Here is a 16,578-nt window from a genome sequence, read left to right as displayed (position 1 = left end):
TATATTTGCTTTCTAGCTTAAGTATGTTTATAGACCTCTAGTTGCTTATATTAGAGGTCTTAAGGTCTTTTTTATAGGTCTCTAGGTTAACCTATTTTTTGCTATACTTAATTAATAAAGCGTTTATAAGAGTTACCTTAAACAGGTTTTTTTTTATTTAGAATAGTATTCTTTGTTTGTCTACTTATTTTTTATCTATTATAGTAAAGGTGCACTTACTGTCTATAAGGGCTAGTCTAGAGCACCCTTTATACGTAAAGGTGGTTGTTAGGCTGTGTCCTGCCCCTTATTTTACTGCAATTACTGCAGATATATTATGTTTAACTTCTTTATTAGAAAAGGGATATAAGTTAATGTTTTATAAGTTATTGTTAAATTTGTTCTTTTTTTTTTTATAAATTTAATATTTTTAATTACAGCAGTTAGCTGCCTTACATTTATAATCTTTAACTAGATAATGTAATATTAGGTAGTCCTTTTTTCTTACTACCTTTTACTAAAAGTAGTAGAACTTGTAGTTTTCTTGTTTATTACACTTTACCTATACTTTCTGTTTGTAAGGAGGAGCTGTCTAACAAGTGTAACAGTTTGTAGTTTTGCAGGCTAAGGCTGTTCCCTGCTATAGGTAACTGTTGTGGTTCTTTTCCTATGTAGGCTACTATCCTGCTTAATGTTTTTTGTCCTAGTGTCTAACACAATATTATTGTGTACACTAGTACTAGGGGTATAGACACTTGTCTAGTCTATATAATGTGCTAAGGGGACTCTTTTAGGTCTACTGTAGGTATTCTTTTGTCTGTACTAGCTGTACTAGGTGATTTTTCTATTAGCAGCTATTAGTGTTATAGGTGTTGCTTCTGTAAAAAACATATTATCTATAGTTCTGTTGTATTACAAGGGCTTTTTTAGAAATTGCTAAGCTTAGGAGCAGTGTCTTAGGTTTCTTAGGCGCTAGTTATAGTATTTTAAACCTAGCAAGTTTGCCTAGCTATTCTAGCTTTTAATTTTTAATTTTAGTAAAAAATAGCTATTACTTTTCTTTATTTATAATGTTATACTTAACTTTAGCTATCTTTTATATAATGTTAAATGTTAAGTAGTTGTTGCTAATGTTTATTTAATGTAGTAAAACTACATAATTACTTAGGTAGTTATGTTATAACCTACACTTCTAGCACCTGCATCTCTAAAACTGTTAGGAAAGCTCTTTTACTAAAGTACTAGGGGTTTAGTCTTAGAGGGGGAACTATTATTCTCTTTTTTAGATGTTTATAATGTATTTTTAGATCTAAGTCTTTTCTCTATATCTTTTAAGGATTACAAGGTCCTGCAACACTATATTAAGGCTACTAAAATTTTAAATAACTACCTTCTAGTATAGTTTAAAGCAGTTATTTAAAGAATAGTTTCCTTTACATTACTAGCAAAGTCTGTTATTTAGTCTTTCCTATATTTTTTTATTTATAAGGCTATATTTAGCAGTAATAGCTTTTATTATTATAGTAGTATCTTTATTCTCCCCTTTCTAGGAGTCTAGGCAATTTTAACAGAAATGTCCTACTTTTTTATAGTTTAGGCAGGCCTTGTCCTCTAGCTACTTTTATTGTTCTTTTATTAGGGGCAGCCTATTATGTTCTAGAACTTAGCTCTTCTTAAAGGGGGGGGGGGGCTCTGTGTATGCTTTGCATAACTAAGATCTATTAGTTCTTTATTATATTATAAAAGTTTTTTTTTTTTAGGGATAAATTCTAGCTTTTAGAAAGTTTCTTTTAATTTCTTTTCTCTTTTGCGTTCTTTATAGTAATTATTATAAGTTGTTGCTTTTTTAATATAGTTTTTAAGAGTAGTTAGTTAGTCTATGTGCATAAACTTATTTTTTACTTTGTTATTTAGTCTATTATAAAACATGCAGCATAGGGCTTTCTAGTTGTTTTATCTACAAATAGCTATCTGTTCCCTAAAGCGCGCTGCATAGTTTTAGACTAGTCTGCTGCCCTGTCTTATGTTGTCTAGTCTATTAGCTGCAATTCTTTTTTTATCTAAGGTTCTATAAATAACTAATAGGGCTAATTTAAAATTTTTAACACTGCTAAATACTTCCTTAGTTTTAGAGTTAAGTAGTGCGCTGTTAGCTCTAAAGTCTATCTAATTATTAGCGTAGGGTTAGAACTAGATTATAGAGAGGCCTTCTAAGTGTAATCCTATCTAGGAGATTATTTCTATGTTAGTCTAAAATGCTCCTTTGTTGTATTGCATATAAAAGTAGCATTTAGTAAAGAATAGTTAAAGGTCCTTTAGCAATCCTTTAAAAAGCTTAGAGGGGGCTAGTCTTAAAGCCTTTTTAGCTGCAACACTTACTTTATTTATTAAAATATTTTAAACTTTTGCTAGTTCTACTTGTAGTTTATGTATCTAGTAGGCTTAGGTAGTATCTTTGTAAGGTTTAGTAAAGAGTAGAGGGCATAGTAAGTTTATAGTTTTTTAGCAGAGGTTAGTTATTTTTTACTTAAGTTTTAATAACTTGCTAACCTTGTTACTAATTTACTAAAGTTCCTTAATATTATTCTAGATTAAGTTAATCTGTTCTGCTAAGATAGCTTTACTTTAGGTAGGAACTTCTATAGATCCTAATAGCGCAGCATAGGCTATATTAGAATCTAGATTGTGTTATAAGGTTACTATACTTTTTAAAAGAGTAGTGTTTAATGTTACAATTCTTGCTTTAGAAAGCACTTAGGTCTAGTAATACTCCTAGGGGGGAAGTAGGACAGGTAGTAGGGGCTAACTAGTAGGGTGTACAGTCCTACGTACAGGCTATTAGGCTTATAGAGGGAGATAGGGAGACTAGATTGTAGTTTGCCCTTAATGCAGCAGTAGGGAGGCTAGGTTAAACAGTCCTTTTAGACAGGGTTAGAGGTATATATAATGTAAGATATACAAATAGTATTATAGCTCTTTAGAAAGCTAAATGCTACTTAGTCTATGTAGAGAATAAACTAAACGTTAAACACACCTCTTAAAGGTTGTTTAATAGGGGAACTATATACATGTGCTAAGGTGCTAAGGGGAGCTAGTAGGAGTTTATAGGAGCCTGCTAAGAGGGCTCCTATAAGCTCCCTTAGGCTCCTTAAGCTCTCAGCCTGTCTCCCTATTAGATAAGGCATTCTTCTATAATAGCAGGTAGCCCTGCCGCCTCTGCGTCCTCTAACTAGCCTGTAAACAAGCCTTGCCCTAATCTAGCTAGATTGTAGAGTACTGTGGGTAAAGTTATGTTAGTCTAACTGTAGACTATAACATAAGTGTAAAAGAGTAACTAGGAGTGTCCTTACTAGCAAACTATATAGAATAGTTAGAGGGTTTAACAATGCAATTGCTTTTAGTACAACTCTATAGTAAATTATATAAACACTTAAACTACTACTAATCCTAGTAGTAATCTGCACAGATTTAAGGTCTTTATATAATTGCCTTATTAAGCTAGGCACTACTAGTAAAAAGTAACTTATAATTAATATTATGTTACTCTGCAAATTATACAAAAAAAGAGAAATTGCTAAGATTAGGTAGATTAATAGTAAAGACAACCTAGTAGATGCATGTATAAAGAAAATACTAAACTAAGCTCTTTAATTATTAGTCCTAACTAACTGCCTCTCTGTCTAGATAGAAGCATCTGTAGACTAGCTAGATCTTGTGCGCAAAGATGCCTTAGACTAACTAGACTAATAACACCTTTATATAAGGCCTATTTCTTTTTGTTTTGTTTTTTTTATATTATACACACTTATCTTTTTTATTATAAGGATCTGTTACTGCTAGCACTGTACAAAAAGAGAAAAGAGCTAGGGGATTATATAGCAGGGCTTAGAAAGCAAAGGATAAAGAAAAGAAAAGCTATTTATATAGCATAACTAGCCTATCTTAACGCACAGCATTACTAAGGCAAGTCTTAATAAATAAGGTAGAGTAAAGGCAGAATGTAATTAGATAAACCTACACAGACAGAAGAGAGGTAATGCGTACAGAAGGCAACTCTTTAGACAAAAAGAAAAGTTGCTAGTGTCTGTACACAGCAGCAGCGTTGCGGCCTAGATACAAGCGATCACGCATAAGCAGAATCACGTATCTATGTTACATAATGCTTGTGCGTAAACCTCTATGCGCAAACATCTAGATATCCCCTTTTTCCTCTGTACAGAGGAAAGATAAGAGCAATAGAACTAGAAACATGTTGCCCTTACCTTACCTACCTTGTACGCTGTGCACACTGTACACCACTCTTACTCTTGCTACTTAAGTGCTTATACTATAAGCAGCTAGCTGTTAGAGCCCATTCAACACCTATTTTATTTAGGCCTATATTAGATGTAAGTTAGTAAAACTTAGTAAAGTGTAAAGTAAAGCTTTTCTTTTTTTATTATAAGTTATTTAGGTAACTTAGGGCTGTTAACTTTTTATTTAAGTCTTTATAAGTTACTTATAAAAACGCTATAAATTAATCTAGGTTAATAATATTTTTATTTTATCTATATACTTGGTTCAATACCCGTAGTTTGGATGCTAACTAGTTAGCCTCTATAGGACCTAGACATGCATGGAGGAATCTGCGTAGATAGTTATCGGTAGCAGAAGCTAGCACGCGGGTGAAGTGATTCAGCGAAACCTGGAACTCTGTTCAAACACAACAGTCTTCAACTTTGCTACACTCAATAACGCAATTCCCCCATCGCGAATTTCGCAGCCACTAATCCATTTCACTTTAGACCTTTGGTAGCCCATTTTGGAAACCGTGCATGCTGGTCCACCTGGACCTGTGCTGCCCTAACCCTTGTCCTCACCCACTCTCCAGCAGTCACACCCACCTCCTCGTCCTCACTGTTTAGCTTCGATATCATCGCACTACCCTTCAGGCTCTTCATCAAGCACTGGTCCTCTGGCCTCGTAAAATAGGCAAGCGAATAGCGCGTTAAGTTTGCTTGCTCTCCGGGGGCATACATCACCCGATGCATTGGGCTTTTAAGTAATCCATTCGTGAACTTCACCATAGCATCACCTAGATTGATGATCGCACAGTTAGGGCTGGGCCTGACCCAGAGCCAATTTTCCTCTTCAGCAGCTTTTCCCTCAGGAAGAACTTGCAGACCGCCGAGAATGTTGAATAGGATGGTCACACTGCCGTAATCAGTGTGCGGGACTAGGCTCGTGCGACGATCTCCTTCCGGCTGGGGTAGATAACAGATTTGACGGCTTTGGTCTGAGGATGGTTGTTCTATTCGGTGACAGGCACGGAAAGTACCCCTGGAAAGGCCGAGTTGAGTCTCTAGGCAGTCAAGGACGGTCATGGACAGAGAGTGACAACTCCGAGCGAGATCCGCATATAGGCTGCGGTGACTACTGACGACCTCTGGTGCTGGAAGGGCAGGCACAATACCCAAAACATCGTCTTTACCCATGCACCAAAACTCGCAGCGATCTGGAGTACCTTTTGCATCGATCCGGCCGATTCCCGCTCCTTTGTATCTGGAGTACTATCGTCAGTCAGGTACGTAGGACTGTGGATGGATGCGAGTGTACCCAAGAACAGTCCCATTAAGCATGGAGTATCTCAGCTTCTCTTCCATGCCTAGCTTGAAGATTCTTTCTCCTAATTGAAACATATCATCAACTTGTTTAATCAAACTAAGGCCTTCCTGGGAAGATTGCAGTTCAAGAAGAAAGACGCCGGTAGATATGCAAGTGTTGAAAAGCCTCTTCGTTTCGTCCTCATCTTCAGCTACGAGTTTCGACAATGACAGCGTTGGAAGCTGTATGGTAGGAAGGTTGGGCGGAAAGTTCGGAAAAGGAGCAGGTGAACTAAAAGCCATTTTGCAAGACCAAATGGGCCACAAGGGTTAGTGAAGCAGAAGGTTTAGCTCAGGTCCGATGAGGAAAAGGATGGGTGAGTATATGAATGGTATCTGAGGAGGAGCAGGGATATCTAGCCTCTGAGTAGCAATCGAACTATTTCTGCACCATTTTAATCAAATTTGTTGCATTTTTCCACGCCACCGCAGTACGTTACTGCGCCCAAGGATAGGTGGGGAGATACGTCTGTGAAGTGATGTCAACCTCGCCGCATGAGTACAGGACTTCAATACCAATCCCTGCCTATAGGATGCAACCTCTCGAGTTAGCGTCGCAGACATGGATCCGTGGTTCTATCGAAGAAGCTGGGGATTTCTGTTGCGACCACCGGAACTTACATAAATAGAATAATCCTCCGCTCTCCGGTGGCGGCCACGGTGTCTTACAAATAGCGGCTCAGAGATATGTGAGAGACGCTTCCACTGTTCCTTGGAGATTTTTACGTACTCGAGTTTTCAGAATCCTCGTATTAGCTTAAATCTTTTCCAATTATACTCCCGCCAAACATGTTCAAAACCAGGGCCAACACGTTGCCACATCAACCCTTGATTGGTGAAGACATCAATCGAGGACCCGCAATCTCCGGGATAGCGATCGCCTCATTAGTCGCGGCACTTTTGTGTGTGGCTATTCGATTGTATATCCGTACTCGTATGACAAAGAACCTCTGGTGGGATGATGGACTTCTGGTGGCGGGCACGGTACAGCTTTCGAGTTCCTAATTCTCCATGAAAAATGACTCTGCTAACAATCCCATAGCTGTTTTCCATTGTCGGAGTCACTTTCAATCTCATCATGGTCTCTCACGGGGCTGGACGTCACCGATACTACCTCACAAGAGAGCAAACAGCCAAAGTTTTACAATACAACACCCTTTTCGCAGCCATGAATATTCCGTGTGTCTGCCTTGTCAAGACCTCAATTCTGCTATTTATTTATAAAGTGCAGAATTCGAAAAGAGTTGCTCGTTTCATTTACGTGCTACTAGCATTGACAATCTCCGTGGGGCTTGGTACCTCAATCTTCATTTGGCTCCAATGTATACCATTTAATGCACTATGGAATCCACGTGTGAAAGGCAAATGCATATCAAGAAAAGTGTATGGAAAGGTCAGCGTCTTCCAAGGAGGTAAAATTACCTATGGCTCTCTAAAATATACGCGTGAACCCTCTGGCTAACATGGAGCAGTGATATACAGCGTCCTAGATCTTCTTATAACGTCTCTTCCTGCCATAATCCTATGGAGAGTTCAAATGAAGAAGCAGGTCAAAGTCGGAATCTGCTTCCTGCTGAGCCTGGGTCTTGGAGCTACTGCCTTTAACATCATGCGAGTAGTCTTCCACGAGCAGCTTGCAGCCGCAGACTTCACTTGTAAGCATAGATTAATGGGAACAACGTCCAAATAACTAAAAGTCAAGCAGTCGACCTCTGGGGTGTTGACATATCCGCTCAGCTCGAACAAAATATCTGCATCATCGCTGCAGCTGTCCCAACATTCCCACATTTATTCCGAACTTGGGCTCATAAGATTCGTGATAAAATTTCCAGCAATAACTCTAAGAAGTCGTCGACTATTGGGCTTCGCTCAATTTCGAAAGGAGCCCAGGCCAGGGCTAGCAAAAAGCACCGATACGACGACATCACAGAGCTGAGCCGTATTACAGTTCACCACGACATTGAGCAGCGCAGTAGTCAAGGGGAGGTTGCCGCCAGTCAAGGCTGCTGGGATCAGGACCCAGGGTCTGATGCAGAGGCCTTTTATACGCCCTCAAGGAAACACAAGCGCCAAGAGGTGGTTTGACATTTGGACATTCAGCTCTAGCTAATAAAGTAGATTTAAACTCATAAAGTGCTAAAACCATAACATAGAAAGAAGCGGGTTTACTCTTTTATAACTAACTTTACTTTCTAGAGGTTATAGTTTCTATGCAAAACATATCGCAGGGTTAGAGCTAAAGGATAGTAGAGAGCATGTAGCAGTTAATTAGGTAATGAGAGACGACTTAGGTATATTAAGGTGAGACGTAAAGTCTCTAGAGCTTGAGAGAATTCAGAGGTAAATATGTAGTAGCTAAAAAAGCACTAGTCCTAAACAAGAAAGAGGAGAGAGGCGAAGAACCCACATTCACCCTGCGGTAGGTCACGTGAACCAGTTTCACGTGCGACAAAACACAGAGCCTGGCTGGATAGTCTTCTAGTAGCATGCAAGCCAATCTATTAGAAGGAATTAGTCAAGTTAATGGTTAGCTTTCCCTGTCCTTACGTTGCTCTTCTTAATTATTCAAGCAACTTACATCTAATGGCATTTATCCCTGGTGGCTAGCACACCAGTCGTATGTATCCATCTACTCGCCTTTGGTTGCTTCGCCTACACAGTAGTCAATCAAAGATAGGTACAGACAACCCTGCCGCCTCGGACCCGGTGGAGTACTCACTAGAGTCCGAAATTTAATTGAATGCGCAGCACAGCAGCGGCACAGTTCAGTAATCTGCCGCCTCTAGGGGAATTAGGGATTCTATTGGAGTTCTCGGTGTGGATGTCAATTTAACCGCGCAAAAACGAGACCATGAAACGGCGACTCGGCGCCCGCACCGCTCCCGTTACGCCACATGCATGCAGGCCATTGAAGGTTACGGTAGGATCGCGAAGGGCCACGGATCATTATTCATGTAGTTTGTTAAAGATATAACACGCAAGTTTTAACACCTTATTACTGATACATCTTCAGTGTCCGTTTCTAGAATAAAAAACCCCAAATCGTATATATTGCCCTTTTCTGTCGCGCTGGTTGAACAAACTCACCATGTCGCAATCTCTCATTCATCAGGATTTCCAATCCCAGGACTGGTGCACACAGCTTATTCATTCGCCGTCTATCGAGACCATACCCTGGCCTTCTCGTCCGAACCCTCTACCTGAAGACCACCCATGTTCGTTGTTTGCCCAGACACTAAATACGGACACTGGTATACGCGCTGGTCACGCAATGTGGAAGTCGGACTCCAGAGGAGAGGATGTCGGTCAGGCGCTGCTACTCGTTTCACTTGGAACCGGCATGAACTATTATCCTGAGACTCTTCATGGAGGTATGTGTGCTGGGTTGATTGACGGTAAGTTCCTTCCCTTTCGGTGTTACTGTAATTTCATTCCCCTCCAATGCCACTTGAAGAGCACTTAACAAGGAACAAATGGTACGGTATGGGTTCTAACAAGTTTTTCCTTCCACTTATTTTAATCAAAAAGCTTTAGTTAACAATCACTCCAATTTACAGAAGGAATGGGCCTTCTCGTGTTTCGCAAAATGGGTTGGGCTACAGGAGTAGGATCCGACACTGTTACGGCCAGCATTGAAATTAAGCTCCGCGGCCGCATTCAAACACCAGGGGTGTGCCTCATTCGAGCATGGGCTGATGAGGAGGAGGCAAAAAAGAAGGGAAAGAAATGGACAGATATGCGCAAACTATGGGCCAAGGCAACGATTGAGGACGGGGCTGGTCACATCTTGATGCAGGCTAGGTATCTTTTCATCCAAACGAAGAAGTCTGAGAAGTTGTGATATGTTTAGCTGTATCGATTGTAGAGATTGTGCGGCACAGCTTCTAAGTAGATTCCAGATAGAGGACGGAGAAACATTGTCGGTGATTTAGAAGGAAGGGTTGGGGCAGGGGGTATGTTGATTTAAAGGATTCAATGGAACTTCATGCCCGTTGATGCCACTCCGTCACCTCCCACAACCAATCAATGATCACTGCTATTATTATAGCACTGCTCAAATATATTACTAGAATAATCTTCGAGTGCGGCAGACGGAGCCAATTGTGAAAGCTTTTCGAACGTTGCCACTTAGAGGCAATGGGAGCATATAAAGAGGTAGACCGAGGTATTTAATGATGAATGAAAACAGTGACTAGAAAGCGAAAGAAGAATCGATAGTGATGAAGCAAATGGCTGCTTTGCGCGGTGTTCTTACAGACGAAGAGCAAGATCTCATCTGCCCCATCCGTTACCTTCATAATCCCCTCCAGTCTTCAGCACCTTACCTATACCAAACCCATTTATCTTTCCCGTCGACTTATTTGAATTTTCGAAACCTCAATGATCCCACCTTCTCTACTTTCAGCACACTAGAGGGTTCGATCCCTTACTGCAGCTCGATTCCAGCAGCGTACGAATCGAAGTATTGGCGGGAATCAATCGAGGCTGCACGGACGTTCGTTCATCTGCTAGCCACGGACAAGGACATGGCCGACATTGAAATTCGAGATGGGCTTACTCTGCGCAAAATTGCGCAACACGAACTTCGGCCAGGCTTTAAGCATCGATGCATGAGAGCCACTGCTTACATGTATCCATTCTGTGTGGAGCCGCGGAAGCTGGAGATACTTGCCGTGTTGATGGTTATGCAGTTTCTCTTTGATGGTAAGTCCCTGTCAAATATGCTGGCTGGACCCTTGTCTAATATAGATCTTTGAGAAGACAAGTGCGAAGGGGCAGACGAGAAGCAGGTACCGGTTCTTGTTGCCGATTTTCTGCGACGCCTCGAAGATCCTGCCGTAACAGTGAACAAGAGCAGGACTGCTCTTCAGGCCTATCTTGACTCCATAATCAGTGACATCCATGGGGGTGGTGGTGAAACTGGAAACGGGGGCGCAGAGGTCTACCTCGAAATGCGGAAGACGTTCACATATCTTCGCCCTCGTGCCCCTATCACATCGATTGGAGACTATCTCGAATTTCGACGGGAGAATGTTTCGGCGGGATTCGTATTTGCTGGCATTAAATTTTCGCTTGCTTCCAACGTTGACATTCACCAGCCTCTCCTTGAGCGTTTCATGACCTGGGCAGCAGACCATCTTGCAATCACGAATGACCTTTACAGTTACGCAAAAGAGATGCGTGCATTCCGTAACGGGACTTGTCCGGATCTGATCAATATTGTTGCTATTCTTGAGAAACTTCTTAGTCTCCCGAATCAAAGTTCCGCGCTCGAGATTACATATGCACTACTCTTGCAGCGAGAGCAGTGGATGTTTGAGGAGCTCAAGAAATTTGAGGCCAGTGGGTGTCTGGATGAAGGAACATGGATGTTTTTAAGAGGGGTATGGGCTTGTTTGTCTGGGAACACTCTCTACAGCATGACCTGCGAAAGATATGGCGGAGAGGCCGCTCGGATTGCTGAGAATAGGGACTTCGTGCCCCCTGTCAACGGCCCTCCTGACATGGGGAAGAGGCCATAAAGGTCCTCTGTTGAATTGGAGCTTTGCTATGATGCACTATTGGATGGAGGATACGGCATTGGGATACTAGGATATTGACGAGATTCCATCTTACATTGTAGTGCTTGATATTAATAGTATGAAGTGGCGTGATTATAGCGCGCTGTTTGTAGTTAGGTCGTATTTTTGAACGAAGTTATAAAGCACTTATCTTGCCTGTTGCCAGCAGGCCTAAGTCCATTTCTTCCACTTGCATCCCTCCATTATGGCAAAGATTCAATATCTCATCCCAGTGATGGCCTTCGCCGCCGTCTTGTTCCTTGTCGGATTTCTCCATTTCAGAATACAGTGTAGCTTCGTTCAATCAACCTTCTTCATTCTGGTGGAATGCGTTGGTCTCTTCTCCCAAGTTCCGAAAGATATACTGATGTGGAGCAGACAGTCGCCGTGGCTATATATCGCTTGACGTTCCACCCTCTCGCCAGATACCCTGGTCCCTGGTATGCTGCCATATCGGAAATATCTAATATCTATTCGTGCTTAAACGGTGAACGTCACCTTCAATTCAAATCATGGCACGATAGGTATGGATCCGTAGTTCGATATGCGCCAAATCGCCTTTCATTCTGCGACAAAGATGCCATACAAGATATTTATGGGGTACGATCTAATACGCAAAAGTCACGAGTTTATGGGCAAGCGATCCTCGGTCTCTTAATCAAAAATGTCTATTAATTATTATATCAGGGGATTCAACCATATTTTCAAGGCATCAGCAAGTCTTACATGTATTGATCGAAGCCAGCATTCGTTCAAGCGAAAGATCTTGAATGTTGCACTGCAGCCCATAAAGCTTAAGAATTTTGAGAAGCATGTCCTGAGGAACCTCAAAATATTCATCGACAACGTTCTCACAGATGCATCAGGGGCGGAGTGGAGTAGGCCACGCAATCTCTCGGAGATCATCCAGTTTCTTTTCACGGATATCATGGGAGATATGATGTTCTCCCAAAACTGGAACGTCCAAACCTCGGACTCGAAACGCTGGATCTTGGATATTCTTATCCTCGGAACATCCGGTCTACACGCCGCAGGACACATGATTTTAGCTCTGAAACTGAATTTGGACATGTTTCTGGTCCCTAAGACTATGGCAGCCACGCGACGGTTCCTCGCGATTGCGAGGAGCCAGTGTGAGGAACACATCCGAAAAGACAGAACCTACGGAGAGCATGCGGACCTGTTCTCCTTATTCATTCAGGCCAGCAATATTAATGACCCCAAGTCAGACAGACAAAGCTATGCTTTCACTATGGACGACCTCGTAGCAGAAACCGGGATTTTAATAATCGCGGGTGCGGACACAACTGCTACTACAGTCACTGCGACATTATACTACCTTCTCCAGAATCCAGAAATCCTTCAGCAGGTTCAGTCCGAAGTTGATGAGGCCTTCTCCCGTATTAAAAAGCTCGGCCTGGAGTTCGAAACTAGTGAAGGCTTATCGAGCTGCCAACTTCTAAGGGCATGTACTGAAGAAACTATGAGACTATCTCCCCCTGTTGCTGGACTTCTTCCTCGGGAGGTCCTCCAAGGTGGCCTGCTCATCGCCAACCGATGGTCAGTTCCTGCTGGTGTCGATGTAGGAGTCCCTGTGTATGCCATCCACCATAATGAAAAATACTGGGAGAGTCCTCACCATTTCGATCCGATGCGGTGGATTGAGAGATATCGAAAAGACTGTCGCCATACATTTATGCCATTCGGAGTTGGCAGGACCGGTTGTGTGGGGAAGCAGCTAGCTTACAATGAGATTAGCCTCGTACTCGCTCGGATTCTGTGGACATATGATCTAGAAATGATGCCAAGTAGTCAGTCGAGTGGCTCAGGTTTCGGAGGCAATTTCAACGGATCTTGGGGCCGAGGAAACAAGGATGAATTCCAGACTCGGGATTTTTTCACAAGCTCGCACCACGGGCCGATAGTTCGTTTCCGCAAACGCTTGAGTTCTGCAGCTATCTCCCCTGATGGCTGAATAGTTTCCTTCATTTAATAGGACTGTTAGTAGTCTATACAGCCATAACTTTTAAACACTTTCTTAGTAGCAGGGTAGTTATTTTCTAGAGTAGGCACATAAGTTGTTAAAAAGCTTTAACATACCCTACAAGCAAGTTACTCACACACCTAAGTCGCTTACTTTAGCCAAGACCACACTATATCACACTCTATTATATCCTATAACAACCTGCTCTAGCACTATGTAGTATAGTACAGCCTAGAATATTATTTAAAGACTACTTCTACTTCTTATTAGCAGAGCTTGCTCTGCTTATTATATTCGGGTTTGCAGAACGAAAAGTTGCGCAGAATCTCCTCTTTTGGACGCGCTAGTTAGTCAGAATTTCTTCAGATAAACCCCAGTAACGCTATTTCTCTGTCACCTTAGGTATTTCTTACATTCTTTTTTAAAAAAAAATGTATACCTAATATAGGTGCACCTTTCTGTTAATTTGCATGCAGTTTACTCTAGCATGCGTTGTGTAAAACATGTTTAAATTATAGATAGTTGCGTCTGTTCCACCTCTCTAGCCACATCAGTGTGTCGGGGATTGGCATCAGCCACATTAGTGTGTCAGGGATTGGCATCAGCCGCATCGGTGTGTCGGGGATTGGCAGTTGCTCACACACCTGAGTTGCTCACTTTTGCCAAGACCACACCACAACAAACTTTATAACAACCCGCTCTAGCACTATAGAGTAGAGTACAGCTTAGAATATTATTTAGATACTACTTCTACTTCTTGCTTACACGTTTGCGCGTTATGCCTAGTCTAATTGCACTGTCTACAGCGCCTTTAGGATTGCTTACCTACTTTAGCTTTGTCAGATATGCGCACCTACTGTCAAGACAGGAGGAACGCTGGACAAAAGCTGCTACATAGTACGAGCAATAAGCTCGAACAGTATGTTGCAACAAATTGCAGCATGTTGCAGCAAATTGCAGCATGTTGCAGCATTTTGCAATATTCTGCAACAAATTGCAGCATGTTGCAGCATTTTGCAACAAATTGCAGCATGTTGCAGCGTTTTGCAACAAATTGCAGCATGTTGCAGCATTCTGCAACAAATTGCAGCATGTTGCAAGCTGGTCGCGCATAGGGCTAGTGCGCGAGGGACTCGGATCAGAAAAACAAAAGCCAAGCAACATGAGTAGAGCAGAAAAAGGATTAATAGATCAACACAATCAATCATCATCCTATACATTATATCCAAACCCATCATTCATCTCAGGAAGCCTAGAAACAGTGCTTTAATCTAACAAGCTTACACTTGCTTCTTTACCTTCTTCCTATTACTACGTACTCTAACCTTCTTTAGAGCTGTTAAGCGCAGGCTTTTCTAAATGTAGCTGCCTTATTAGCTGCTTAAAGCTTTGTAATTTCCTATTACGCTAACACTAGCTTATGTACAATTATTGCTATCCTTTTTAAGGCTTTTTTTCTAGAGACATTACCCCTATATAACCCTCTCTATACGTAGAGCTACTTGTAACACAACTAATATCTACTAGAGATTGCTGCCTGCTGCTGTGATCTACTGCAGTTTGCTGCAATTTGCTATAGTTTGCTGTAGTTTGCTGTAGTTTGCCGCAATTTGATATAGTTTACCGCAATTTGCTGTAGTTTGCTGCAATTTGCTGTAGTTTGCTGCAATTTGCTGTAGTTTGCTGCAATTTGCTGTAGTTTACTGCAATGTGCTGTAATTTACTTTATGCATTTCTTAACACTAGTAGGTAATCTCTTACTAACATCTCTAGGCATTAGCCTATTATATTTAAACAGTAGTTAAAGAAGCTAAACTAGCAGTTGTGTAAGCAAAATAGCTTGTTAAGGTATTACATGTACTACATTAATCTTTGCGGCAATAGAGATGCAGAGGCAGAGGCAGAGGCAGCGCTAGAGCTCCCTAGCACTCTAAGAAATTCCTGTAGAGGCAACAAACTACACAAGCTGCAGCTCTACAACTAGGGCTTTAATGCTAAAACAATTAAATTAAAGATATTAGGTAGCAGTATTAGGCATAGCGTGGCAGTATTAGGCGGTGAAAGGAACAGACGCAATGTGTAACAAGGTAGGCACAGTTAACTACATGGCCTTCTCTTGCTTATAGAGGTTTAGGCTAGACTAGAGACAACTGCTAGTGCTAGTGCTAGCCCTAGCATTATCTATATATATATTATACTATGCTAGAATACTTAGCTTAAGTATTCCCGTGCGTACCTTTTAGTATAGTAGGGAAAGTTGCATAGTATTAGCTTAGCAGGCGGGGCGTCTACCTTATTACACAACACTAGAGACTGTAAGGTGCAAAGGGGAGGATGTAAGAGGTATTAAGCAGGAAACACAGGTTACAGAGAGGGAATACAGGATAGGGGGGTAACAAGAGAGAGTAAACCTTAAGGTTAGAGGCAGAGGTACAGAGGCCGAGGAGCCTATATACCCTGTGCTAAGCCCTTAGGGTACTTAGGGGTTAGATAGCTGTAACATAACTGTGACAAAGGAAGACTATTATAAGGGCACAAACGTGTTAAGAGCTAGAGCTAACTATTATTTACTTTTTTTAGCTATATTAGTGTGTTAGTGATTATGTGAAGCTATGTAAGGCACTAGAGACATAAGGAACTGCATTAAATGTATTGCTAGAGGAGTCCTTTACAGGAGTCTATATATATGCAAAATAATTAGGTGGGTCTTAGCAACAGACTGTGCTAAGATGCATACAACTATAGTGCTAACGCATCTAACTATTGTGTAACAACACATCTAACTATTGTGCAACTATAGTAACAACACATCTAAGTGTTACTACTGCAAATAGATTAGTTACATGCTATAGTTAAATGTTGTTATTATACATTTATTACCTGTCTAATACTACTTTGCTAAGCATTATGCTGTAACTATTCTTTAACCTAGATAACCTACTTTAATACGCTAACTATTACTGTTGCGTAAGAAGAGCACAGGGACCTAGCGTCGCGCACATAGGCCTGGTGTTGCGCCTGTGTTTCAGACAAGCAGCCTGAGACACTTAGCGCCTAAGCTCTCTATAAGCCTCTTATAGTTAATAGACTTGCTTCTTATTGCTCTCTAATTAGTAGTTGCAATAATTACTCTAAGCAAGCTTTGCTTTTACAGATTATTTATAAACTGTTGTAGTATTTTATACATATTTGTGTGTTATGTCTAGTCTAATTACACTGTCTATAGCGTCTTTAGAAAGCTTACTTACTATAGCTTATACTTGCTTTTTTGCATTCTTTTTATTACTTAGCGCTTTAAACTCTTTTAAAGTTATAAAGTATAGGCCTTTCTAAAACTATTAAGGCTTTTTCTACTTTAATTAGCCTTTTTCTTTATAATTTATATTATATAGCAGCTTTATTAGCTGTTTAA

General features: G+C 41.1%; 5 protein-coding genes across 5 annotated transcripts; 4 read left to right on the top strand and 1 right to left on the bottom strand.

Annotated features, from left to right (window-relative positions):
- Nucleotides 1–4,700: 4,700 nt before the first annotated feature.
- On the bottom strand, nt 4,701–5,864 carry BDR25DRAFT_340894 (Clavaminate synthase-like protein; the record flags this gene model as incomplete). Its single annotated transcript, XM_033693549.1, has 2 exons — nt 4,701–5,520; nt 5,575–5,864. 2 exons carry the CDS (start codon nt 5,862–5,864, stop codon nt 4,755–4,757), a joined length of 1,056 nt encoding a protein of 351 aa, XP_033551265.1. The 3' UTR covers nt 4,701–4,754.
- Nucleotides 5,865–6,527: 663 nt separating this feature from the next.
- BDR25DRAFT_157587 (uncharacterized protein) lies at nt 6,528–7,433 on the top strand (the record flags this gene model as incomplete). The annotated part of the gene is made up of 4 exons (XM_033683983.1): nt 6,528–6,605; nt 6,664–7,033; nt 7,094–7,276; nt 7,327–7,433. Coding segments are annotated over 4 exons (738 nt in total), but the record flags the coding sequence as incomplete, so codon positions are not given.
- Nucleotides 7,434–8,709: 1,276 nt separating this feature from the next.
- Nucleotides 8,710–9,462, top strand: BDR25DRAFT_311740 (uncharacterized protein; the record flags this gene model as incomplete). Its single annotated transcript, XM_033691250.1, has 2 exons — nt 8,710–9,016; nt 9,179–9,462. The coding sequence occupies 2 exons, from the start codon at nt 8,710–8,712 to the stop codon at nt 9,460–9,462; spliced, it is 591 nt and encodes a 196-aa protein (XP_033551263.1).
- A 379-nt stretch (nt 9,463–9,841) lies between these two features.
- On the top strand, nt 9,842–11,143 carry BDR25DRAFT_216499 (terpenoid synthase; the record flags this gene model as incomplete). Its single annotated transcript, XM_033684876.1, has 2 exons — nt 9,842–10,325; nt 10,380–11,143. 2 exons carry the CDS (start codon nt 9,842–9,844, stop codon nt 11,141–11,143), a joined length of 1,248 nt encoding a protein of 415 aa, XP_033551262.1.
- A 244-nt stretch (nt 11,144–11,387) lies between these two features.
- On the top strand, nt 11,388–13,157 carry BDR25DRAFT_385972 (cytochrome P450; the record flags this gene model as incomplete). Its single annotated transcript, XM_033697971.1, has 3 exons — nt 11,388–11,472; nt 11,565–11,817; nt 11,870–13,157. 3 exons carry the CDS (start codon nt 11,388–11,390, stop codon nt 13,155–13,157), a joined length of 1,626 nt encoding a protein of 541 aa, XP_033551261.1.
- Between the last annotated feature and the right edge of the window lie 3,421 nt (nt 13,158–16,578).

The sequence above is a fragment of the Lindgomyces ingoldianus genome, assembly GCF_010093535.1.
Source record: "Lindgomyces ingoldianus strain ATCC 200398 unplaced genomic scaffold BDR25scaffold_7, whole genome shotgun sequence".
Classification (NCBI taxonomy): Eukaryota; Fungi; Ascomycota; class Dothideomycetes; order Pleosporales; family Lindgomycetaceae; genus Lindgomyces; species Lindgomyces ingoldianus.
The sequence above is the reverse complement of the archived record's forward strand: the minus strand, read 5'-3'. Positions and strand labels throughout refer to the sequence as shown.